Source organism: Protopterus annectens, chromosome 13.part0 (genome assembly GCF_019279795.1).
Source record: "Protopterus annectens isolate FY-2018-M chromosome 13.part0, PAN1.0, whole genome shotgun sequence".
NCBI classification, from domain to species: domain Eukaryota; kingdom Metazoa; phylum Chordata; order Ceratodontiformes; family Protopteridae; genus Protopterus; species Protopterus annectens.
The window spans coordinates 466905934-466931679 of record NC_056747.1 but is presented as its reverse complement, the minus strand read 5'-3'; the positions used below and the strand labels follow the sequence as shown (position 1 = coordinate 466931679).

At 36.3% G+C, this 25746-nt stretch overlaps 1 protein-coding gene across 1 annotated transcript in view; it reads left to right on the top strand.

The window, feature by feature from the left end:
• The window catches only part of LOC122787918 (unconventional myosin-Vb-like), a gene marked incomplete at its 5' end in the record, with an annotated part of 1807467 nt that overhangs the window by 1037666 nt on the left and 744055 nt on the right, over window positions 1-25746 (top strand). Inside the window, 2 exons of the mRNA XM_044054844.1 lie at window positions 21447-21572; window positions 25394-25444. Of these exons, the coding sequence (XP_043910779.1) occupies window positions 21447-21572; window positions 25394-25444 (177 nt within the window). The remainder of the gene's footprint in view (window positions 1-21446; window positions 21573-25393; window positions 25445-25746) is intronic.

Sequence of the window (25746 nt, the reverse complement as noted above, 5' to 3'; positions counted from 1 at the left end):
GTTAGTTTCATCTTAGAATATTTTGACTTGTATTCACTTATGCCAGTGACTTTGTAAAAGTTGTACATATTGTTCCCATTTTAGAGAACTCCTTTCTGTGAATTATTATATTGCAGTACATTTCATATACTCTTGTATTTGTAATTTTGCATCTTGTTTTTTGTCATGGCTGATAAGCATCCTTGGAAAAGTTTGCTTACTTGGTTAACAGAAAATAAATAAATGAATAAGTGAAATGTTAACTTATTTATTTGTAAATTTATGAGTGGGCTACTGATTTGAGGTATTTGCTACATTAGAAGTCTGCAGGCTGCATTTGTGTGGCACAGTTTATTATAATTTTTTATTTGTTAAAATGGTCAGTAGTTTGGGTTTAGAGCTTCTGGTTATTTAATGTAAATTTCCACTCAAGCAATATTAAATTGTACTGATGAAATTCTACTTTGGATAAACTTGTAATTTATAGCAGTTCATTTTGGCTTTTGTTTACAGCTTCAAGTCACAAACATGATGACTTGTGAGATTTTGAAGCTACTAAGAGTAGCTGGTTAATTTGCTTTGTCAAAGTATATTGGCAACTGCAAAATATTGGCAAACACTTTCTTTAATACCTTCATGGTAGAACAGGGACATTTAAAAATTAACAAAAAGGAGAGTATATGAAGCTTTCAAGAAGTATCTAATAGTAGTTAGTAAAAGATCGAGTAAGATTACACAAACTTTAAAACATTGGATAAATGGAAGAAAAATGGAAGATAAATTGGCAAGTGATTCTTCAGACGAATTTTTGGAATTATGTAAATACAGTTAATATGTCAACTGTAAGAACAATTAAAATTAATGAAACTGAGCATGTTAAAATAAAGCTCAATTAGTTTAATGAATGTTTTACTAATTAATTCTGCAAATACATTTGTGCAGAAAGAAATTAATTTTTCAGAATTTTGCCTAAAATAAAGATTTGGTTATAAAATTAATGATGAAATGAGCAGGCATGGATCAACTGGACCAGATTAAAAAACAGCTGTATTTCTATAAAACAACTTCCATATTACATCCAGTCTTTAAAAAATGTTTATTTGGAATAGTACCCAAGATGTAGAAGCTGTCTCACATTCATTACAGAAGGATAGTAAACTTTTATATTAAAAATTATAAGCCTATTAGTCTTAAATCTATTTTTGGCAAATGCTATGAGAATTGTATTGTGCAGTTCTTGAAATAATGCTGACACTAACACCAGTGTTATGGACATCAAACAATATGGCTTTATGAAAAGCAGGTCACACTTTAATTTGTTTAATTTCTGTGATCAAATTACTTTGACTTTTGATTTGGGCTTAACATGATTTGCTGTTTATTTGGACCTAGCCAAAGTCTTTGACACTGTCTTAGTATCACGTACAGCTGTTTGGTTAAATTAATTGTTGCACATATTTAATTAGTGAATTATATATTAGTTATATAAAAGAACTTATTAATGGTACTCGAGCAATACCAACTAGTAAATCAAGGTGTGCCACAGACCTGTGTGTTGGATCAAACATAGATTTGCAACTATTCCCAGGAACAAAAACATCTGGATTGCAGAGTATGCAGATGACCACAAAATATTTTTTGGCACAAAATGAATCCGATGTTGATCAATTGAATAACTGTATGAAAAACCTTGGTGAATAGGCACAAAGTATAAAAATTGCAATTAGTTTAGAAAAATGTAACCATGTATTTTCAGAATTGTTATATACAACAAAATGTTTGTTAGCACAGCAATTCCAGGAAGTTGGTCAATACAGAGATTTTAGAATTTTCATACCTTGCTCTTTTCTTTTATTTACATGCTGAAATAAGAACAAGAAGAATGTCTATCTACTAGAGATGAAGCCCGTTTAACATATTTATATAAATCATGCATCAGACCCATTATAATGTGCTGCAGTAATGTTTTTTTTGTGCATATACTTTGGGTCAGTTATGACATTTGAAACTGGTACAAAGGAAATTTACAAAATGAGTAATCAAAAATCTGAGTTATATGGACAGATATAAACATTTATAATTGTATACATTGCATTATAGATGCATTATAGATGTATTAGAGGAAATTATTTTTTTGCTTGGAGGAGCCAAGGACCCAGTGCTACAAATGTTATTAAATATGAAAATTTATAAAGGTATTACACACAGACATGGCAAAATAAATTTTGAAACAGCACTGGGTAAATCTAATTTATGATATAATGCATTATTATGGAACAAACTACTATATACTGTCCAGTGTTGATTAAATATTGAATCCTTTAATATGATCTTGGGCATTTGGATGTGTGATGGGTTTTGACCTGGAAAGTAGAGAATCTGGGTTTTGACCTGGAAAGTAGAGAATCAAGTGCTCCTAGATGGCTGTATAACTATTTATAGCATCCAGACTTCACTCTTCCAATCTGTGGTGGCCACCTGCTGGAAAAAGACTTAGCTATAGCTGTGCTGTTTTCGGATGTTTAAAAAAGCATTGACATAGTTAACCATACTGTTCTGTTGAGTGGGGTTCAGAACGTAGACTGTAGTGATCATCAAGGGAGTGATAGAGGATAATAAAATCATTTGTTTTTAGTTTAGTGTTTTTAAGACAACTAAGAGCACTTTTGTCTTGATTAATGCAGACCTAAGATCAAAACTAGTCAGCACACAGAGAGAATTGGGTAGTATAATGACTGGCTGTGGCAGTGGATAAGAGGGGTGGAGGCTTGGAGCTGTTAAAGATAGGGGAGGCTTGGAGCTGTTAAAGACGGGGGAGGCTTGGAGCTGTTAAAGATAGGAGCATGGCAGAGAGACCATCTATGTAAACGAGCTTAGCCCAAGGGAGAATAGTAATGCTTAGTAAAGGGTTGCAGAGGTCCACTTTGAAGATTATATCTTTAAACTGAAAGGGGAAGAGGAAGTAATAGAAGAATAAGAGGGTAGACCATATGTTTAGACAGTATAGAGAAGATAAAAATAGATGCTGAGTGTTGTAGAGGAACAAAGATGGTTACTCAAAATGTGGCTGCATTGTTTTACTGTGCAGTATTAAGGAGTCTAGATAGCAAGATTGGGGGGTGCAGACAGTGAAGTGTGTGGGGGTGGGGGAGTGCACATTGTTTTTATCATGGAATAGGCTTAAAATCCACAAAACCACTTAAGGGGTCTACAGTCTCAGTAGCCACACCACTTAGCAGTAATAAAACATGAAATGCTATTCTCCTTTTGAGTATTTGGCAAATGCACATTACTGTGTTTTTATGACTGACTTTTGCCATATCTAAAGTGTTGCAGTGAATGATTGCAGATCACTGGTTTCCCAGAAGTGAGAATGTGTCAGTCAATTGACACCTCTTTGAGTGAGCGCTGATCATGTGGAGTAATTTTAGTAAAAACTTCCACTGACAATGGAGTTTTCTTTTTTTTTTTCTCCACTGTTATGCATATATAAGTTTGGGGGGTTGGAATCCCCCCATGGGGAATGCAGGCCCCCCGTTGCAAAAACTATGTTCCTTCTAGCATATGGAAAGTGATTTCAGCCTCTTTTTTTTTTTTTTTTTTTTTCTCTCTCTCAACACTTGCTTCAAGAGTTATCAATCAGTATGAATCGGTCAATATTTCTTCCACTTGCTTTTAAAAAGTTGTCTTCTACTTCTATCTTGTCAGCAGCAAATTGAGGCTTTGTCACTAATAATTTTACCTACACACAGTGTTTCTCATGAGAGATCAGTGGAACTTTTCTAGTGCCAATGCCCTTTTTCTTGCATTTACAGTATAACATGGTAACATCAGCTAAGCAAATTCAGCACACCAAGAACACAATTACTGATCACTCTTAAAATAAGCAGCGGTGTAATATACTTATTTTGTAGCTATGGTTAAGAAGTCACTCATCAGAAGTCAAATACTAACTGTTAATAGTCAGCAATTCTATTTCCATTAACCGCAAAATAGCAGAGTACCAATCACATGCTTTTTGAAACTGAATCATTGTTCCTAGATGGTTGTAACTGTCTTTAATTAGATAAAATTAAACAGTGCACTTCGTTAAATAAAATCTTCAGCAAATAATTTAAACATGGAAATATAATTAATCAGGCAGATGGTATTAAAAAAAGAGCTATTAACTGTTTGATCCTGATACTACTCTAGATAAAGGTCTAGTACAATTTAACTACATCTAGCATTTAAAGCATTTCAGAGTTGAAAGAAACTCGCATGTACTAAACTTTGTCTCTTTGACCCTCTTCAAAAGGAACCTTAATGATTGGATGGGAGATAGGAAATTCACCCCGGGGATCACACCAGTCGCCCTGCTAGACAGGGGTCCAGGGAAGTAAATATTGTGGGAATAAATAGCCAGGGAATTGTTATGGCTAGGCTTGTATAGGCCCTAGGGCCGATAGCCTAGTACCAGCCTATGAACCTATAATCCAAGAAGTCCACTGTGCACACTGTGGAAGGCATAGTCTAACTACTGAAATGACAACATTCTGTAGCCTATATAGGTACATCATTCTCATTGTCTCTGTGGAATTTTGGGTAATCAGCCAAGGTACCCAGTACTAGGCAGCTTTCAAAAGATCAGTCTCTCCTCCCCCTTTTTCCTGTGATAGCTGAGTGGCTGAGCATATCCTGAGAGGAAAGCCTTCAGCTGTCAAAGGAAGTGAGTGTTCTTTCTTTGGATGACAGAAAAATACTGACGTCCTCTGCCTCATCACAGGATCCAGTGCTGATTTTTTTGGCTTACTGCTGAGATAAGCCCCATTTAGAGACCCTTTTCTCATTTTATTAAATGCATTATTCTGTATTATTATGTTTAAAAATATATTTTATTTCTGTCATTGTTGACAGTAATTCATGTGGTAATTTCTGCTTGTAGCAGTGTTTTTCTGTCATTGACAAATGCCCATTTTTACTATTTTTGATTAAACCTTCTGTATTTCTCTCAGAAGTGCAGTTTTATGTTAGACACTAGGGTTTGTCTTCTGCAGTCAAAACTACAAATTGTTTGCTTCTGGATTTACTGTTGTTAGTCTGCTTTATTTTCATCTTTTGACAGGAAGATATTGCAGCACCTGGATTTTTACAGTATTTATACAGTATTTACTATATGTATGACTCTGTTCTGTGTTTCTAACAATGGATCATGCTTTTACTGTAAAAGTTATTTGAAGGTATTCGCAAAGGCGATATAAAAGCTGCTAAACGATTAAAAAATCCTTCTCTTGTGGTGAGGGGCACTTATTGGTGGATCCAACATACTTTTTGTTTACTGTGTTGTTGACGCTGAAAGTGTTTCTGTTATTTGAAGGTATTGTGAAGATTTTACTCTTTGATAAGAAAATATAAATGTGTGAGTATGATGTATGTAGATTTATTTTGAAGGATCATGCATTAGTTTTGAACATTTGGACCAACCTTTTTGGTGCCAATTATCATTTTAGATGTCAATCTCAAGGAAATGTATATATTAGCATATATTCAGGGTATCAGGATTTTATGCTGGCATGTCCACTAGGACTTTGCATAAAAGAATTGGAGTGCTTGTATTCTATTAAGACAAGATATTTTAATAATGCTTTATTTAAACATTCTGGTGATTGCATTAATTATAAGAGATTTTTGTCCTATGTACTTAGGTGTATATGGCTTTAAAAGTTTTAATTGATTTTTATGTGATTTTAAATTTTACATAAATTGAGTTTTATTAGTGATGGTTTCTGAAGAAGTTTGGTGTGATAAGATGAAAGCAGACAAAGACTTTTACTCTAAATTTAAGTGAGATTTTTTTCTTTGAGTCTCAGTTAATGCTTTTTTGTGGTTATTTTATTTTTACAAGAAAATATAGTTTACATTGCTATTAAATGTTGCTTTATGCAGTTTAACATGGGTAAAGTATGTCCAGCTAACTTTTAACACTGGTTTAGTACATCAGTTGCTTTGGTGTGTACTGGAAATTCTTTAACTTCTGTTGTAAAATAATTCTAAATACTTTTCAAACTGTTTCTTCTGGTAATAGCACCATTTGACTGAATATTTTTAAAAATCTTTACTGAATTATCACTTGTGACATAGGCAAACTTGCATTGTATTGTTATTTATCATTTAATCAAAGCAACATTACATAAATTGTTCAATTCTTGCCTCCTCCAAAATATTTTTCTGCATTTATTGTTCCTACAATTTTCTGTGTAATTTACTGCTGCCCTTTCTAAAGAGCCTACTGCCCATACTTTTATATCTCGTAGAATATTTACTATTTCAAGTATAGTTAGTTTAGGTTTTGATTTCCATTTTTTCATAATTGCTTTTTTGGCAACCACCAGAATTAAAATGAACAAGGCCTTACTGTGTTTAGGCAATTCAGATCCCTATATCCCAGCTCAAAAAATAATTTCCTTAGTTACACTCATTTGCTTGCCCATTATTTCTGAAAGATTACACTGTAGGGATTTTAAGTCTGCCAACTCATTACACTCTAAGGTTAAATGTTCCCAGGTACCTGTTTCTTCCTTAGTACACCTCCAACTTTTGCCCATCTACCTGATGAAAAATTCTTTGGAGTCTGCTTGGGGTATAGAAGTATCTATGCAAACACTTCAAGGCAAAAATCCTAAATCTTCTAAATTTTGTTGCATATTTTAGAATCATGCATATGTCCTCCCATTTATTTCTCTATGAAATACATGCAGTACCTAATATCTATTCCCTAGCTTTCATGACCTCTTCTGACAGATTCCTGTAGTTTGCTTGCAATATTTTATATGCCCTATTGATTATCTCACTTTACCAACATCTTCTGTTGTAGATTCAACCAGTGCAGGACTTTCCTTTAGGATTCTACTATCCCTTTCTCTTTGATTCACTCTGATATCAATCCTAGTCAAGAAGACAATCACTAGACTGCAGTCCAAATGTCACCTTGGCCTCTTCACATTCTATTACCTTTTCCTCCCTATTTATTCCTAGTACCTTGTTTCCTTTTCCAGCTTCCTGCAGTGAATTCCAGTTCTCTCTCATCTGTTCTATGTAACCCTAACTGCAGTCATCCATATCAGCAGTCTATCTTTTCTCCATTCCTGTGTTAGCTTAATTCTTAGTATATTTTCTGCTACTTTATAAATATAATAATCTGCATGACTGTTGTTCTTGTTAAGGGTCTACAGCCAAAACCCCATTCTTTCTTTATTTCTTGAATTCCCCCCACTTTATCATCATCCCTTTCTACACTGAGTTGTAGATTTCTGCTTGAGTTATGTATAAATGCCTTAACCGTGTAGCTCTAAAATATCCCGTCAAAGCAGGTAATCCTAAACCTCTTTTTCTACTGGGAGGATCAACTTATCCCACTTGAATCCTTCCCTCTTCCCCTGCCAAATAAATTCCTTCAACTCTTTATTAATTACTATCCACAACTTCTCTGGTTTCTAAAAATGTGCATGAACTGTGAATAAAATGAAAGGGACTAAAACATTTTTATTGCTTGAATATTGCTATCCATAAGCACAAGTTTCCAATTTCTCAGTTTTTGTATCTCTTGTTTGCTCTCTTCCACATATCCTTAGTTGCCATAACAGGATCCCTTTTAATCCTTGCTCCCAAATACTTCATTTTATCACATTCCCCGAAAGTATGGGTATTGTTGACTCAATTCATGTGTGGGCACATAGTTTATAGCTATAGTCTTTGTTTTATCTTCATTAATTTTGTTTTATCTTCATTAATTTTATATCATAAAAAAGAACGGTCTCAGAGTGTTCAGTAACACTGATGTCCTTTTCTGGTTCCATCTGGGACAAAATGTTATCTACAAATAAGGCCAACTTTTCTTGAATACCATAGCAATTATTTCCTTGAATTTCTGAGTCCCTTATTTTCTTTGCCAATTGTTCTAAATATAATGCAGATAAAGGGGAGAGAGGACATCCCCTGCTTGGGTCCTTTGTTCAAACAGAACTTATCAGAGAGGAGCCCTTCCACTTTGATTTTTGATTCAAATTCCATATGTAGCCTTTTAATTATCCTTATTATTGTATCAGGAAATGCAACTGCTTCCATCGCCCTACTCATCAAATCCCATCTTATTTTATCAAATGCTTTTTCCTCATCAAGTCCCACCAATAACAGTGGTATTTTCTTACATTCCTCTTCATTCTGAATCATCATTGTTCTATTAATGTTGTCAAATGTTTGCCTCCCCTCTACAAAATCCCATTGGTCCAGAACTATCAGTTTTGATATTACTTTTGTCATTCATTTGGCCATTATAGACATAAACAATTTATAATCATGCTTTAAAATTGAAATGGGCCTATATGTACCAGGATCAGATGAGTCTTTACTGTCTTAGGCATTGACACCACCACAGCTTTTTTCCAGGATGTTGGTGTCTCCCCTCTTTTTAAAATGCTGTTGAGCAAAACATTCCAGATCTTCATCACTTTCTTCCCTCGTAGCTTCCAAACCTCCAACAGAATAACTTCTATTCCTGGAGACTTTCCTGAAGATTGGTTATACATCGCCATTTTTATCTGATCTCCTCTTATATTAACTGATAGTTTTTGAGCCTCATCTAACTCTAACCTTGGCATATTTAAGTCTTCCATAAATATTTCCATTTGTGCCTGTTCTTCATCTAACTTTAACCTTGGCATATTTAAGTCTTCCATAAATATTTCCATTTGTGCCTGTTCTTGATTTCTCCACTTATCTGCTTTATAAAATGTTCATAAAATTTCCAAAATATATCCAATACCTCTACAGAAACTTTGGTTATTTATTTCTTGATATAGTCTCAAAATTTGTCAACAACACTTTCTACTGTCTGTTGCCTAAGTCATTGTGCCAAATAATTGCTCTGGAGTTGTCAAAAAACAGTTGCTTAACAGTAATCTTTCTGAACTCATGTATATTATCCAGGTACTCCCTTATTTTTCTTTAACACTCTGCAATTGCACCTCTTCTTGTTGTACTTTAACCTTGGTCATCATCTCTAAATAATTCTTATTATTACTTAACCAAATCTTTTTTTTTTTATTTCTACCCAATTTTTAAACTCCACTTTCATTTTATCTCACTCACTAGCAATAACTTCTACTCTCTATCCTCCCTAATAACTCCCAGATAATTTCCACTTCCCTTTAATTCCCCTCTTTTTAACAGGTAGATGGGAAGTACCAGTCATTGTTAATTCATTATTGTGCATGTTTTCTTGGTAATTATTGGCAAATGATCTGAAATAATCATTTGATATGTGTCAGAGTTCTCAATTAAATACAGGCATTCTGGTGAAAAATAATTTCTGTCCAGTCTAGCCCAGCTATTGTAACTTGGTAAATAAATTTTGACAGCATTCCTTCTACTGAATTTCTTTCACACCAAATATTTTCATAAATTTCTTTAGAAATCAACCCTATCTTGCTCTTTTGATATATTTTCACTTCTAGGTCCCCCAGATACATCTTCATTGTTTCAAATCAAATTCCAGTCCCCACCTGTAAGTAATATTCCCTGCTGAAAGCTGATTATTACTTCCAAAATTTGTTTAAGCTCCATAATAGCAGTTTTAGGTGGAATATAAATTCATGCCGGCATAATCCTCATCCCTTGCCAGTATAACCTTACTATCACAAATCTGCCATATTATCTTTCATATTTTATCACTAATAGAGTTCCTGTAATAATATAAGTACTCCTCTTTTCCTTTGTCCCTGATATGCTACACAGTATCCATCCTGAAATCATTTCATTATCAATTTTACATGCTCAGTTCTTTCCAAATATGCCCCCATAGCATTGCTGTTTGCTCTTTGCATTTCATAAGATAATTAAGTATTCTTTCCTTTTTTCTGTACCTCTGAGACCATTCACATTCCAAAATAATATGGAAAGTGTTGTCATTATGGAAAGAAGTCATTATTCCCATTTGTTACATATGGCAGCTTTTTAAATGTGTATTTGCAGCTTTTGTGATGCATGCACCCATTAATGTTTGGCAGATTAATCCTTTATACAGTGTTTTTTCTTAACTTTGGAACCTATATCACATTTTACAAAATGTTTTATTTTAATAAAAACCTGTAAAACAGAAAAAATACCCCCAGAAACTGTTAACTTAATACAAATACACATAATTATGTACATCTTCAAATGATGACGTTTAACCCTCCTAATAGGAACATTTCAACCAAACAGATGCTAACACATGCCCTAAGTAATGTGAAATTGAGGTTATCCATTCTAAGATGCATTTTGTTGCCTGTGCTTCTGCCTACAGTAATTGGTGTTTGCCTGTTTTTTAATCCCCCCAATGTGAAAACAACTTGGATGCTTTCAGAAAATTTTAACTTTTAGCCTTGAAGAACCAGTGTTCTATTTCACTATTATCAGCTTCCCTCCATGGAAACATTAGAGAGAAAAGAAAAATGTAGTCCTCTGCTGCAGCCTGAAAGGCAAGTTAAAACATTTAATTCTAAAGGAAAATTTTTCATTATATTTTATGTTCTCATATTTTCTTATTTACACACAAAACTTATTAGATTAAGCTAAGGGTCTTAATCCAGACATTCATCTATGCAAAAGTAAGAGAAAACATTATCAGCTCTACGTATATTATGATCTGTGTACTTTACACCCCATCCCAAACCTCAGCAACCCAAGATTGCAACCTTTTAACTTGAACATGTTTTGTCTAGTTTTTCTTTTCTTTTTGCACTGCAATACCTACATGTCTTATTACCGAAAAAAAGGCATTTGTTTATTTTAGTAATGTTATCACATATAAGAACAACTAACAATATTTTGGTATAAAATATGCAATTTATATCATGAAATGTTTCAGAGAAAGTGTTAAGAACAGACATTTTTATTTACTGTTACCTTTCTTTTTCCCCTTCCCTCACAATCCTTCCAAACATTAATAACACAAAGTGAGGCAAACGATTTTCAGTTCTGCACAGGATTACGAAAGTCAACAAAAGTCTACTATTTCCACTTTTTCTTGTACAGCCTTATTTCACAAATGTGATTGAAGCTTTGCTGTCTCATGTCTGTTCACTAGTTTCTGTGTTGCTGGTGGTCTTTCTGTTCATCTCCATTTCCCAACTTCAGATTTCAGTTCAGTTCCAAGGTACTTTCAGTTCTTCTGGTCAACTTCTGTACTTTTTTCCTCTGTCAACCATTTTGCTATAGAACAGTGGAAAAAGGTTTTGCAGGCGAAGTCTGTCCATGTGTTTTATAATCAGAAGAATGAGAAGCATAGTCCCCTTCTGACTGATGGCTTACTTTTTGTTGGAGAAACTGTTGCATTTCTTCCTTAGCCTGTTCTACATCAAAAAATGACTGGTTCTTCAAAAACAAAATATTCTGAAGACAGCTGGATATAGCAGCTTGAATGTCACACCTGTCTCAGCATTCCCGAATTACTGGAATAAATTTGTTTCTCTCCTGCCTGGTGTACAGTGAGTAATTATTTTCCACAAACACTCTGCTGTCTCTAACTTTTAATACTTTGCCTGTTTGCCACAATTTTGTCAGGATCAACTCCTTATGCTGGCAGGTTTACATCTTAGTTGATACATGTTTTGGCTGCTTTCTCATGGCCAGGTTTGGAGCATGCCCACAATGAGCTCTTTCAATAGGTCCTGCTGTGGAATACTAGTCCAGTTACTTTTCTATTTCTTCATAAAATTAATATAGTCTGTTCCTTCTAGTTGCTCTGGTACAGCAAAAAATGTCAGATTTTCCCTACTTGCTCTCCTCTAATTCTACCATTTCTTAAAGCATCTCTTCTTGAGCTGTCTCATACTCTGCCAGCCTTTTTTCATTTTGACCTCTAATTGCAGTTTTATCAGCTCATCTGAATACCTGTTTAAAGCTTCTTCCATTTTTCCAATTATTTGAGTTGATGTATTCCTTCATTGTTTCAATAATTTTAATCAGCTCTGAACATATTTGACTTATTTTTTTCTCTAGATTACTGGAAGCCATACCAAAGCTGAAACTTGAGCTGCTGTTTGCTGACAAACTGCAGAATTCTTCCCAGTCAGTGTTATGGCTTCACCTTTTCTAGTTGATTTTCTTTCAGATGCTTTAGTTTCTTCTTTGCTGGCATCCAGGCAGTGTACATATTACCCAGTAAATGAATTTTAGTTAAGCTGGCAATATCGCTGTCTGTTGTTTCTCAGTTTGTTTTTACACTGGGAGAGCTGGTGTTGGTCAGTGTGCAGCCATCTTAGAAGTATGCCAGTTTGGCAGAATTTAGTTGCATAGGAACATGCTACTTGAAAATTTAAATGCTTATTGTGATACATTATCCAGCACTTCCAGTTTATTATTCTGGATAGTGTTCTCTTCCCCTGACTTGATGGCTTGATGGAGCCTAACTCTGGTAACCCTCAACAAATCCAGTTGTACCTAAAACTAAATAAAAATGTCTCCACCTACTGTGAGAGATTCTGTTGGAGCCAGTGCTTTGGTCCATTGGGAACTTAACATTTACCCCTTCTCCCTGTAGTTCAGCTTTGCCATCCACTATGGAATGGAGTTTAGACACATCCGCTGGAGCTGTTCTAGTACCTGGTGCAGGTATGGTGAACTAACCCCTTTAGGTGCAGAAGTAGTCTATGGATAAAAGTTCCCTTGCCAGACAAAACACTTTCCAGATATTGTATAATTTTCTCATTGCTCTGGCATCTGCAAAGTGAGTCTCTGAGCTGCAAGAACATTGGTTGGTCAGTCCTATCAGATTTTTTCACACAGATAAGGTTATGTTGTACACTAATCCATCATTTATGCCTAAAGTTGTTTCTGAATTTATGTTGAATAAACGAATCAGTCTCCCAGTGTTCTATCCTCATAAAAAAAATTAGAAAAAAATTCTACTTACCTTTGATGGACATGAGCAGCTCAGATACTACCTTGACAAAACAAAGCCTTTTGTAAACACTGAATATCTGTTGGTCTCCTATATGGGGGCTAAAAAAGGTCAGCCTTTCTCTGAGCAAACTATTGCATGATGGTTGTCCTTTGCTGCTGTTTTCTGTTACTCCCACTGTAGTAAATCTCTTGCAGGTGAGATTAAAGCTTGCTCGACTAGGGCCTTGTCATCGTCAAAGGTATGTTGGAAATGGGTGGAGTATTCTAGAGGGACAACAATGGTCTCTCTCTTCCTACTTTCATAAAGCACTACAAACTAGATTTCTTTTTGAGGTCCAGAACAGGCTTTGCTAAGACCATTTCTAGTGGCTACTGAATCCTTATCCTTCTACCTCCCAGTTTGGTTGCATCTGAGGCAGTGGGAATGAAAAAACATAGTACAGTTGTGTTAAGTCTTTGTTACCTTCAACAGTAATGTTTAAAATTGACACAGCACCCACCATTCCCCAGATTGTACCTAGCTGAAGTGGGTTTCAACCTGTTCAGTTTTTGTTGTTGGATTTGATTTTTATATGGTAGTGTGGTTGGCTGCAGATTTACTCTTGCTAAATAATTATGGCTTTGGGTACTTTACCCACTTTTTTTGTAGAAGTGCAAAAGCCTGAACACTCACTCCTTGCTTCAGATGAAGCCTTCCCTCAGAATATGCTGAGCCAGTCAGTTGCAACAGGAAGAGAGAAGGTGGAGAGTCTGAGGTTTTGAAAGCTGGCCCTGTACTAGGCTACTTTGGTAGGTAACCCAAAATGCCACTTAATGAGGAATTTGAACATCTACTGTTACAGGTAAGTAGGACTTGGACAACTGTACTTTCCTGTTTGTTTAAGGTTTAAATGTAAGCTTCCCATTTGAAGAGTCACAGATTCTAGAGAAATGGTCCAAATAATGTAGAATGGCTTTAGACAGAAAATTTGCTGTGCAAATGCATACAAAGACCAGTTTCACTTTCCAAAGCTTGCTGAATCTCAGTTAAACAATAACAAATCATACAACTGCAGATTCTTGTACAGCTGTATACGCTCTGTGTATTAAGTGTACTACAAAATGTATTGGAAGCAAAAAACACCGTCTGTACAAAGCTTTCATATTTTATAAAACAAATTACTTTTAACTTAGCTTAGGACAGTTTTTTCATCTTTTCTAAAAGAGAAATGCAAGTTTTAAACAGTGCGTCAAAGCTGGTGCCACAAAAACACGGTGACAGGAATTAATGGGACATTGAGGGTGCTTATGCATAGGTTACTCAGGAATGAAAGAGAAGGGAGAGATGGGCTAGAGTAGCAATTTATGTAAAGCAGAGCATCAGATGTAATGTTAAAAAGGAGGAAAAACACCATACATGGAATGAGACAAGCCTATGGCCAGGGTCAAATGCTAGGCTAAGTGCTTTGTCAGTTGAGATGGAGGGAAGGCTAAGCGTAATTAACAATTTTAATAATTTATAACAGAGAAAAGATAAAAATGAAACTTGTCTTTTAGTCAACTCGGCTCAAGCTGTCAGACAGTTTGAGCAGATGGAAGGTGCCCTGAAGCTTTAGAAGCTGGCCAGCTCTTTTGCCCTTGGCAGGATATAACCCCATATATCTAAGGATACTGCAACAGTGATCATTCAACCTTTTTTCCACTATACTAGACAAACAGAGTAACGACATCTAAGACAGGTGGTTTACATAGTACTAGGAATAAATAGAAAATATTTTGCTGATTAGCAACCTCACAGCAGGATAATACTGGGTCCTATGTAAAGCATCCTGCCTGCCTTTTGTCACTAAATTCATAGGCGATTACTAGCCATGCATCCCAAATCTGTGACAAGTTCTGGTACCCTTGATAAGTGTAAGCAGGGACTTGGGAGATGAAACATTTACAAGCAGGGGCCTGGGAGATGAACCATTTACAAGCTGCCTTTGTCCATTAGAGACATAAGTGCTAAACTGGGGATGAATTTCCTGTTCCTCATCCAAATTTCCAAGTTGCACTTGAATTGAGTTCGGGAGGAACTCTGATTCACATGGATGGGTAACCTGTTCCAGAGATGAGGTAGTCTCTGGGATACATACCTGTCTCTCCAGTAGGTCCTATTTTATATCATAGGCAAGGTTTAAGTCTTTAGAATGGTTTATTCTGATGCTGCTTTTTTTGTGGATCTACAGGAGGTCCATAAGAGAGGAGTCTGACAATACCATGTATGCCAGGCATAGATCTCCCCTCAACCACTTGTAGGAGACAGAATACACAGGGCTTTGAGGTGGTCTGCACAGGACAGGTTACTTATGCCATGTATTCTTGTAGTGAGGAACTTCTCTGGGTTCTCTCCATATGTTGTATATGCCTGGTTAGGTACATACCAAAGGGAGCATTATACTCAATGATGGGTCTGATGAATGACTAATACTGTGGAACAATGACTTCCTTGGACCTAGATGCTATATCTTTGTTTATAATTTGCACAACATAGAATGAGTTCCCTCACTACTGTAGATAAATGATGGTCAAAGCCTAGATTACTGTCTGTGTGTGTCCTATGTCCTTTACTACTGGGTCAACTCTAAGGGGTGTGTTGTCAGTATGATGGTTACCAGCGGTGGATGCCTTCCTGGTGGATACTAATATGCATTTCTTGGCATTTAGTTTCAGTCCATGGCTCAGACACTGGCTGCTTGTCTGTGTCAGCTCTTCCTGGAGAACATTTCTGTGGTGTGGGAATCTGTGATCATTCCTAATTTGCAGTCATCTGCAAATTTAGTCAGCTAGAGGCCATTGACATTGGCCTTGACTTCAGAAAAGTAAATGCCAACAAAGAGCAGTCCCAGGACCAGTCCCCGAGGGACTCCACTTGTCACTGGCTTCTCTGTAGAGATGGACTCCCCCATTTCTTACTGCCCGAGTCCTGTCTGTCAGCCAGTTGGCTATCCCCTGGGTGACATAAAGGTTTGTACCTAACCTCTTGAGTTTGTCAACAGTGCCCAAGTGGGGTATTGTGTTATATTCCTTGACTGGGTCAAGGTAGGCAGTGTGACCATTTTGCCCTCATTCATTGCTTTGGTGACCACCTCAAAGAAATCCACCAAGTTGAGTAGGCATGACCTGCCTTTAGCGAAAACAAATTGAGTTGGGTTCAGTGTCTGGAGAGTTACTATATCATTATTGATCATTTCCATGATAATTCTTTACATGGCTTTGCATATGAGACTAGTGAGACTTATGGGTCTGTAGATGACCCACCTTTGTTCAGAGGGATGACTGTTGCTGTTCTCCATTCTTGCAGCACAAAGCCTGTTTGGAGACTACTGTTAAATAGCGATTCCAGAGGCCCTGATAGGTCATGTTTCATGCTATTTCTATGGCATCCTGGAATATTGTATGGGCTCCTTGATGCTGTGGTCTTGGCCTTAAGGACCTGTTCACTAGTGATAGTAGGGAGAGTTATATTTGATGGTATTTCCTGAGGGAAGGTTGAGTGAGAGTGAGAGGTAAAATTGGAGCTGCATTTGTTGGCCAGTAGGTGTGCTGTATATTCTGGTTCTGGCTCTGGCTCTATATAGGTGGTTCCATGTTGACTGAGCTCTGCACACTATTGTGTATTGCCTTTGAGGTTGCAGACATAGCTAAATAATGCTTTGTGCTTGTCCTTGGCCTGGGAGTCTTTGGTAGACTGTCCTTGGAGTTTGTTTTGTTTGAGAGTACTTTTTTTTCCTTCTGAGTGCTGCACCTCCTAATTTTTGCCATGATGATCTTCCTTCTGTTATAAAGCCTATTGATTTTGCGATTCTGCCAGGGTGGCTTGTTTTTGAATTAGTACTGTACTTCTTCCTGGTGGGTACAGCTGCCTCTCTGCAGTTATTAACATGCTTTTATAGGTTTCTGTGAACCGTTCTGCATAGGCAATAGTGTTCTCAGGTTTTATGTGGTCTTAAAATTTTGCCAGGTTTTCACTTAATAGCAGGAAGTTATCCTTAGAGTAGATGGTGAATATTCCAGGGTTAGCTTGGGGTCCAGGTTTTATTTTTAGTTCAAAGGAGACCATTTTGTGATCTGACCTCACCAGGGAAGACATTACACTAGGAGATGTGCAGCACTCTTCCATATAAGTGAGGACCAGATACAGTATGGTTTCCCCCCTAGTTGGTGTGTTGACAGTTTGGTCCAGGGAGTTTGTGTTTACAAAATCCAGGAGTCTCTGTGCCTGTATGTTTTGTGTTGTATAGGATTCCCAGTTAATATTGGGATAATAAAGCTCACCCATGAATACGGTACTGGGATGGATGGGTGAGTGCTTCCAGTAAGTTTAAATACATGGTTTAGGCCTCCTGGGCCATAATGGGGGACCTATAGCTTTCAAGGAAGTGGTATTGGGTTTTGCCTATGGTGATAATTACATGGTGAAGCTCAGGTGTTTGTCCTGTTTGACCATCTTTGAAGTATATTTATTTTTTATGTAAATCGAGTCCCTGTCTGTGTAGTACCTAGTCTAAATGTGTGGAAGGCATTATAACCTTGCACTGTCCATTTGCTCTTCACAGATTTAAACCATGTCTCAGTAACCACACAGATGTCAGCATTCTGTTGGGTGAAGTGAGTTTCTAGGGAGTGAATTTTTTTGTTTAGATTCCTAGCATTGAGCAGTAATACCTTTCGATTTTCTTGGTTTTGATTTGTTATATCAGAAGCATTTTCAGTTTGGCATTGCATAAAAAAAGGCACTATGAAAAAGTGCTTTAAATAATTTTCAAAAGCCAAGAGGGAAGAGGTGCATACCATCCTTGGAAAGCTGACTAGTCTGTTGACTATTTACTTCCATGCTGATAAATATTTCACTCCTTTTGAATGACACCAGAAACTAAGCCAATTATTGAAATCCATCATCTTTTGTTCATATTGTGGCATCATCCTTGGAGAAAGTAAATGCTCAGTGCTAGGCTCATACTAGCCTGGGGGACACATTCCAAGAGTTCCATGATGTCTCTCTTCATATAGTCTAGGGAGGTACATCTCAGGTCATTTTACACCCACATGGACTATGACTGAGTCATACTGTTACTTGTGGTCCAGTGACCTTAGTGTGTTCATAATGTAGTGGATCCTAGCCCCTAATAAGTAACTGACCATGACTATCTCCTTACTCAGCTTGATGAGAGGGACATCAGTGCATCTGACAATGGAGTCTCCAATGCCCAGGATGTTGGATTGTGTGGTGGGTTGCTTTATGGGTTTAGAAGTAGAGGCTTCACAAGATGTGGCTGCATGCGTTGATGTGGGTGTTGTTTTGAAAGAGTGCATTTGGGGCTGCTAAGGGTATATTGTTATGTCTACTTCATTTAGGAGGTCTATGGGGTTTAGGAAGGTTACATTTATGTGCCTCAGCATTTGTGGTCTATATGTCTGCTTTGAATTGTGTGTGATGGGTGCAGTGTTTGTACTACTGACACCCTTACTGACATTAGGAGTACTTTATGTGAGAGCTTTGCCTCCAGTGACATTGTGTAAATACATCTCTCGCGTACCATATCAGTTTGTTAGATAATTAATTGGTTGTCCTTAAACATGGGGCAATTTCTGCATTTCCTCAGGATGCCCATATTCACCAAGCTGGTATCGAAGATTGTGAGAAAGTTCACATCCCTGGCAATTTACCGTTTCCCTGAAAAATGCACATTTGGCTAGAAGTACCACTGAACTGTAATGTGCAAGTGCCACATTCTGTGTTACTCTTAGAGATGACTGCATTTGAACAGTGGTGGATTACAATATGGAGAGATTTTGGCAGTTGCCCTGGGGCCCACAGCATTGGAGGGGTGGGAATGGCCAGTCAAGAAGACCATTTTATTTTATTTTATTTTTTTAATGTTTGGTACTGGTAACTCATTTTGTTAATGTATGTGCTGGACATAACAAGCTATTCATCTTGTTTATTTTTTTAAATAGGCAGTAAACAGACACCCTGAGTATTTGCCTTTCTGTACTTGCATTGCCTGTCATCTGTGCACACAGAGATAGATGTTAATATATCATTTATGCAAATAAGTGTTTCTTTTCTTAAAAGAATAAATATCCAAAGACTTTGACCCTATCTAGAGTGCTACTGTTTTTTATTTGTTGCCTTCCCATGATTCATTGAGATGGCTACATATAGAAAACCATGAATGTTTAAATAGTCCATGTTAATAGTTGCTGTTCTAGATTGCTGGTATAAAATGCAACAGTAGGTTGTGCCTTTATGGTAATGCAAAGTAAGCTTTTTTTCTTTTAATTTGCTGGCAGTCAGCCAGATAGGAGGTGGTTAGTTGATGAAACCAGCTTGCCCTCTTCATTTGCAGAATTTAAAGTCTATGTTTCTGTGAAATAAACTGGAATATTTACTATTTTAATAAGCTTGCAGGCAACCACATTGGGGAGCTACCCCTTCTCTCGATGAAAGCAACCTGCTCTCTTCATTTACATAGTTTAAAGCCTGGCATTAAATGATAGTCTGTATTTGTGTAAAATTTGGAATATTTATACTCTGGCCACTCCTTGTGTGAAACAAATTTGAGACTGTCCTTGATTATATAGAATGTCTTTGCCTAATTAATTTTGATCTTCAGCTTACCCTCATGTTTTTTTTCCTATCTTAAAAAACAATCTGACTTTACAGGACTAATTGGATTTGTATGAAATAATTTGGAATATTTAGTTTCTGGGTGCTGTTTGTGTGAAACCAAGTTGAAATTGCATCAGTTTTGCAGTGTGTACTCTTCTTTTCCTCATATTTTGTTCTGTTCCTCCTAAAATGTATAGTTTTCTGGCATATAATTCAGGATTATGGAGGCAGGGGATGGCTGCAGATGAAAGCAACTTGAGGTTTTTATTTGTCCATCTTATAGTCTGGCTTTAGAGGGCTAATATGAATTTGTATGAAATAAGCTTTGGGTACTGTTTTTGTGAAACAAGTTAAAACCATCTCTAATTTCACAAAATATCCTTGACTGTGCCTTATGTTGATCTGTTCCTTATAAAATTTCTGGTTTTCTCACATCAGTGATCACTGTTGTCCTTAAGTAATGACAAACATTTGAGTTTCAGATTTCATATCTTTCAGAAACCATATACCAATGTAGAAATGTTATTGTAACAACTGTCTAATGATATAAGAGCAATATTTAAAAGCTGTCCATTATTTGGGAACTTTGTCCCTCGTTATTTTGTGTCTTTACCCTGATTCTGGGTCTGCAGTATACTTTATTTCAGGCAGATGAGATGTACACAACAAAGTGGCTATAACTGCTGGGTGGGGGCTGTTTGTGGGTGAAACTAATTTACCCATCTTGTTTCATTTTGATGTGTTCCTTACATAATTTATGGTTTTCTAACATGTCAGTGAGGATTATAGTCACAAAAGAATGGCAAATACTTTAGTTTTAGGTTCAGAAAATATGTGCTAATGCAAGCACTTTTATTCTATTAACTTTCTAAGTATATATAACAGCAGTATTTAAAATCTGGTCCTTTGACTTATTTTTTGTCTTTGTCTTGATTTTTGCCTAAGAGGCTCAGAGGTGTTTTTATCGCAGCCACCTAAGGTGTACATGGCAGAGTTGCTATAACTACTTGGTGGGTGTGGATAGTTGTCTGTGAATGAAAGTAACTTAAGTAATTGACGACCTTGCATTTGATCCGTTTAAGGAGTTTGTCTTTGTAAGACTAGTGTATATTTATGTGAGTTAAGTTTAAATATTTGGGCTACTATTTGCAAAAAAAACCATGAAATACATTATTTTGAACATAATTATTTTTTTTACCACAGTCGGACATCTGAAGTGTGCACATTCAACAATGGGATTATGATTGCTGATTTATGGGGGGCTGTCTGTGGATGAGAATGACTTTTTACTTGTCATCAGTTTAAACAATAATTAATCTGGCTTTGCAGGAATAGTGTGCATTTGAGTAAAGCAGGTTTGAATACTTTACTAGGCGATATTTATTGCAGTCACATATTTTATGTAGACATAAGTGGATTATATTGGTTGCATTTTGAATTGTGTTAAATCTGAAAGATGACTTGAAAAGAATGTGGATTTATGCATAGGTAAAAACAATGTATTGGGATAGGGGGGTTCATGGTTTGAAACCCCCCAAAGTTCACTTAATTTGACACTGTGTTTGAAAAGCCACCATTTCCTTGCCTGAATTACATATTACTGATAGGCTGGTTGCACTGGTGCCAAATTGCTACATAATGCTGCTTCTAAAGTTTCTTCTGGATCATAGATGTCATATAGTTTGTTATGCTGCCCCTTAGGCACCATGATCATTTAGTAGAGTGATATTTAGCACTATAGAGAGGTCAGTATTAACATTTTCTGTGACAGACCACAGCCTAGTTATAAAACAATGTTTTATACATGTAGATCCAAACAAATTTTTAGCTTGTAGTTGTCTATTATTTTAACTAGAAGTAAATGAGAAAAGTGACTTGCTGTGCTAATTATTTTGTTTCATGTTCCTAGTCTGTACAGGAATTAGATTTCATAAAGACTACTACTGAATCTGAACTTCTTCAACTGCAAAAGCGAGTACACCATCTAGAGTGGGAGAAGAGAAATCTGCAAGCAGAGCTGGAATCCAAAGCACAGGTTATAGAAAGCTATCCTACTGCTACTCTTATGTGTAGATTAATTATTATGTTTTGTGCATGTTTTTGTCTATGCAATTCAGTGTCTATGGCAATAACAGTGAAAACAAGAAATCAATACACGTTTTAGGATGCATATGTTGTCCTTGTGACCTTACATATTAGCTTAGAATTCCTTTAGTATGGATAAGGCCTCACTTTTAAACTACAAAAGCTTACATTAGGAATTCATTTCAAAAGCCTTTTGAATACACACATCCTTGCCGCACCCAACAAAGCAAAAGAATGGCTTATCTGGAAAAGACAACATTCTTCAGTTTGTCAGACTATATTCGGAGGACATTGGTGTACTGTTTGTTTATTCCATCCTTATAAGTATGTCAATATTATGTTTTTGAATACCTGTTGATGTATCACTTATGAGATTTTTGTATAAGACCTGTTCACCAAGTCCAACAGTCATTCTTTTTTTGGTACTGCAAAATGTACAGCTTTTGCTGCTGCATAATACCCAGAACAAGTGAACCTACCCAGTTTTATGGTGAAGAATGACAGAACCCTGACTATGAATCCAGATGACTTGAGTTTATATATTGGCTCGTCCATCCTTGGAGAGGGGCAGATGAAGGCCAATCTGGTTTGCTGCATTGTTGGATCCTTCTGAGTATGAGAGCACAATGTGCAACATGTGGACCAGAACATGCAATGTCTTATGCCAAGCTACATCCACAGTAATATTCAGTAGAGAGGTTTCTTCCTTGAGGGTGTCTACAGCAGTGTACATGATCATTTACTTCAGCAAGTGTGCATATAAAGAACTAAAGTTAGTGGTGTTTGTGCCATAGTGAAAAGGGCCTGATGGCTCCTTCAGAGTACCCATGTCAGTCAACTTTTGCCCTCATTGATGGTGAATGAATATGCAATTGGCCAACAGGAGCGCTGATTGTCAGCAAGCAGCAAGTGAGAAATAGTAAAAAAGTGAACCTTTATGATAATATTGAAAATGTTTTGCAGCTGTGTTTTTTTGTACTGCAGTGCACTTTAATAGAAGTATTTAATGGAAGTAAGCTATTCAATCTGTATCTTTTGTATTTATTTTGCTGTAACTCATTAATGTATGTTTAATTTATTTGTAACTTTAAATGTTTAGATCAGTAAATTCTTCTGCTTCCAAAGAATGTCTTTCTGATTGAATGTTTTATGCATGAATGCAATTATTTCTAATATATATCTCGTCTGTCATGCTTAAAGAGAACAAAATAAGCATCTCACTGGAAAAGGGCAAGTTTTGCAAATATAGAATATCAACGAGGATAAGAGCCAGCAGGTATTTTAAACCTAATGCATACAGTATAGAGCCACGGTCTTATCAGATTATCATATTGTTGTTTCAGTGGAAATTATCCTTAAATTGTCCTCATTTTTGTGGGAAATGAAAGTTTCATATTAGCCTTGCTTTATATTGTGACGACTTCTGAAACTGAATAGAAAACTCATGTGACTGTAACTTGTGCTTGGAATAGTGTTCTGTGGATCTAATGAAACTGGATACGCCTGGGGCACCAGTGTCTTGACTCATATGTAGCATTATTTATTTATTTACATTTGTTTACCGGAAAAGTCCGACTGGGCCAGAAGCCCATTTTCAGCGGAGGCGTGGGGAGAAAAAGCTCCACAGAAATACAAACAATATACAATAATTAGGTAGTACAACAGTATACATACAGTAAGCTGCAGGATACAGATGAATCGTATATGAGTGGCCATCTGGAATGGATCAATGTTTATTGTATCTTATTTAGGCCGGTGCAGTAACTTTTCATTTGCTTTTTATTATTTAATACAGATAATTTTTTACAGTGAGCATTGTGGTTTTACAGCGAGTGTGACACTCCTATGCATTGTATATTAGGAGTTACAACCCCTTTGGTTGTCATTGGGTACAACCATGCATTGTATCCCTTGATTGCCTTATACTTCATGGGTTTTCCCATGGTATAGAATAATTAGAATAATGCTCTACACTGTTGAGAGCGAGACTGATCGTAGTCCTGTGTCTGCTACCCCTTTATTATTTAATGATGACCTACTGCTGTCTAGGGTGAATTAATATTGAATGTGATTTCTTACAGCTTTGCTCACATTGTGACTCTGAACAAGTCACTTAATTAGATCAGTGCTCCCAAGTCTCCACTGAGAAGTAGTACGTCTACCTAGTGGGTCTTGCATGGTTAACAAATGGATAAAAAAAAAAAAAACTCTTTCTACTTTATGTAGACAGCACTACTAATTTATCTAAATGACTTTGGTGCTAAACATTAAGTCCTTTTCCAAAGATTATGACAGTGTAGTCCTCATTCCTCAGTATTGCAAGGTCCCCTCAATTTAATGCCAGCCTTTGTGATACTGAGGTTCGAATTTCTGATGTTTTTTTTATCTGAGCTAAACAACCTAAGGTCAAGTACAATTCTAAATGGAAAATGTATGAAAGGGTTCTAATTTTTTTCCAGCTTATGCAAATTACTTCTAAAATGTTACATAGGTCTTGCACCTTTTGATCAAGTGTTAGATGTCAGAGTTGGATAGGAAAATATCAGGCTTTTCTACAGTTTATTTTCAGCAGCTGCTAGCCCCCAGCTTTCACAGTTTCTATACTTACGTAAATGTAATATACTTGGAGTTTATCTCCTGGTAATCCACTGAAAATGAGTCTTGCCCCGGTTTCAATAACCCTGTAAACAAATGCAAATAAGTAAAATATGCACACTAACATTTGATAAGAGTATTCTGTATTTTTTCAGTTGTACACAAGTGACACTTGTGAAGATGAGGGTAGGACATGGGCTTGAAATAGAAAAAAATCTAACATTTTGTATAAATAGTACATATACAGAGTTACTTTTTTTATCAATGATATCCACCTGAAACCACAAATGACTTTCTGCTATTTTGAAATATACATAATGAAGTTTAAATCTTTGTGATTCTGCATAATTATCCAATTTTCAGTTTAACACATTATGTTGTGCTGTTTTGAAATAACCTAAACACCCTTGTTAGCATGGTATGAAGCTAGTGTTATCAAGATACAGTTTCAAAATGTATTTATAAGATGCTAAGTGTACTATAAAATGTTATGTGCCTTGAGATATTAAAATATTATGTAGAGCACATCATAAGTAATATACTATAATTAGATTATTTTGCTGTTGCAACAGGAATGTTAAAACCATTTACCAGAGATACTTTATAAACTTCCACTTTTGGCCACATAGTGTCACCATTGGTCCTCATGTTGCTTTGCATTGCTGCTTTACATGTAACCTCTTTAGTTTTACAAGACCCTAGCTATTATGGTCTGTAGTGATTGACATCATGAAAGGAGGAAGTACAACAGTGGGGCTACAGACATGTTGCTTTCTTGGGGGGAGAACAAAACTTGCATAGTCACTGTAAAGAAAAATCATCTGCCTTGATACTGTGGGCCTCAGTCCTCCTAAGCTGCTTTCCACTGATGGCTGTCTGGTAGCTTTGCTTTTTACTGGGGCTGATATCCCCTAGCAGTGTGTGCTAGTTAGTAAATCAGTATGATATGCTTTGTACAGCTTTATATGTTTAAACCTGTGAATGAAACTGGAAGTTTTAAGTTTCTGTATCCTTACTGAAGATGTTCCAGTGGTGAATTAAGAGAGAAATGCATACTCAGAGCTCAGGGAAGAATCTTTGCAACCTTATTTAACCCCAGCAATAATAAATTGCATGTTTAATGTGATTTATGAGAGATGTGCTTATGTAATTGCATTCTTCTTTTCATTTTCACAGTTAAATGAAGCAAAAGGTTTTTCATCAGAATCAGTGTATGGAAATTATAAGGTACTCTGCAGATTTTTCATTGACTGTTTTCAGCTCAGAAATGTATCTTGTGCTTTCATGGTCTTATGAATTATTTTCTGCCATAGTGGGAGGGACTGAGGCAAGGTGACAAATGCAGTTACTAGTCATGTCTTTGGGGCAAAGCACAGTAAGTAAGTAGTGAAGTAGATGGATTCTGCATATGCCCAGTTCACATTAACCATTCTGTGCTTCTATGAAAGACTGCTGTTCAGATGTCAACAGAAAGCATTATTAACGGAGTATGTTGTTAACCTGGGCATATGAGAGTAAGATTTGTAAGT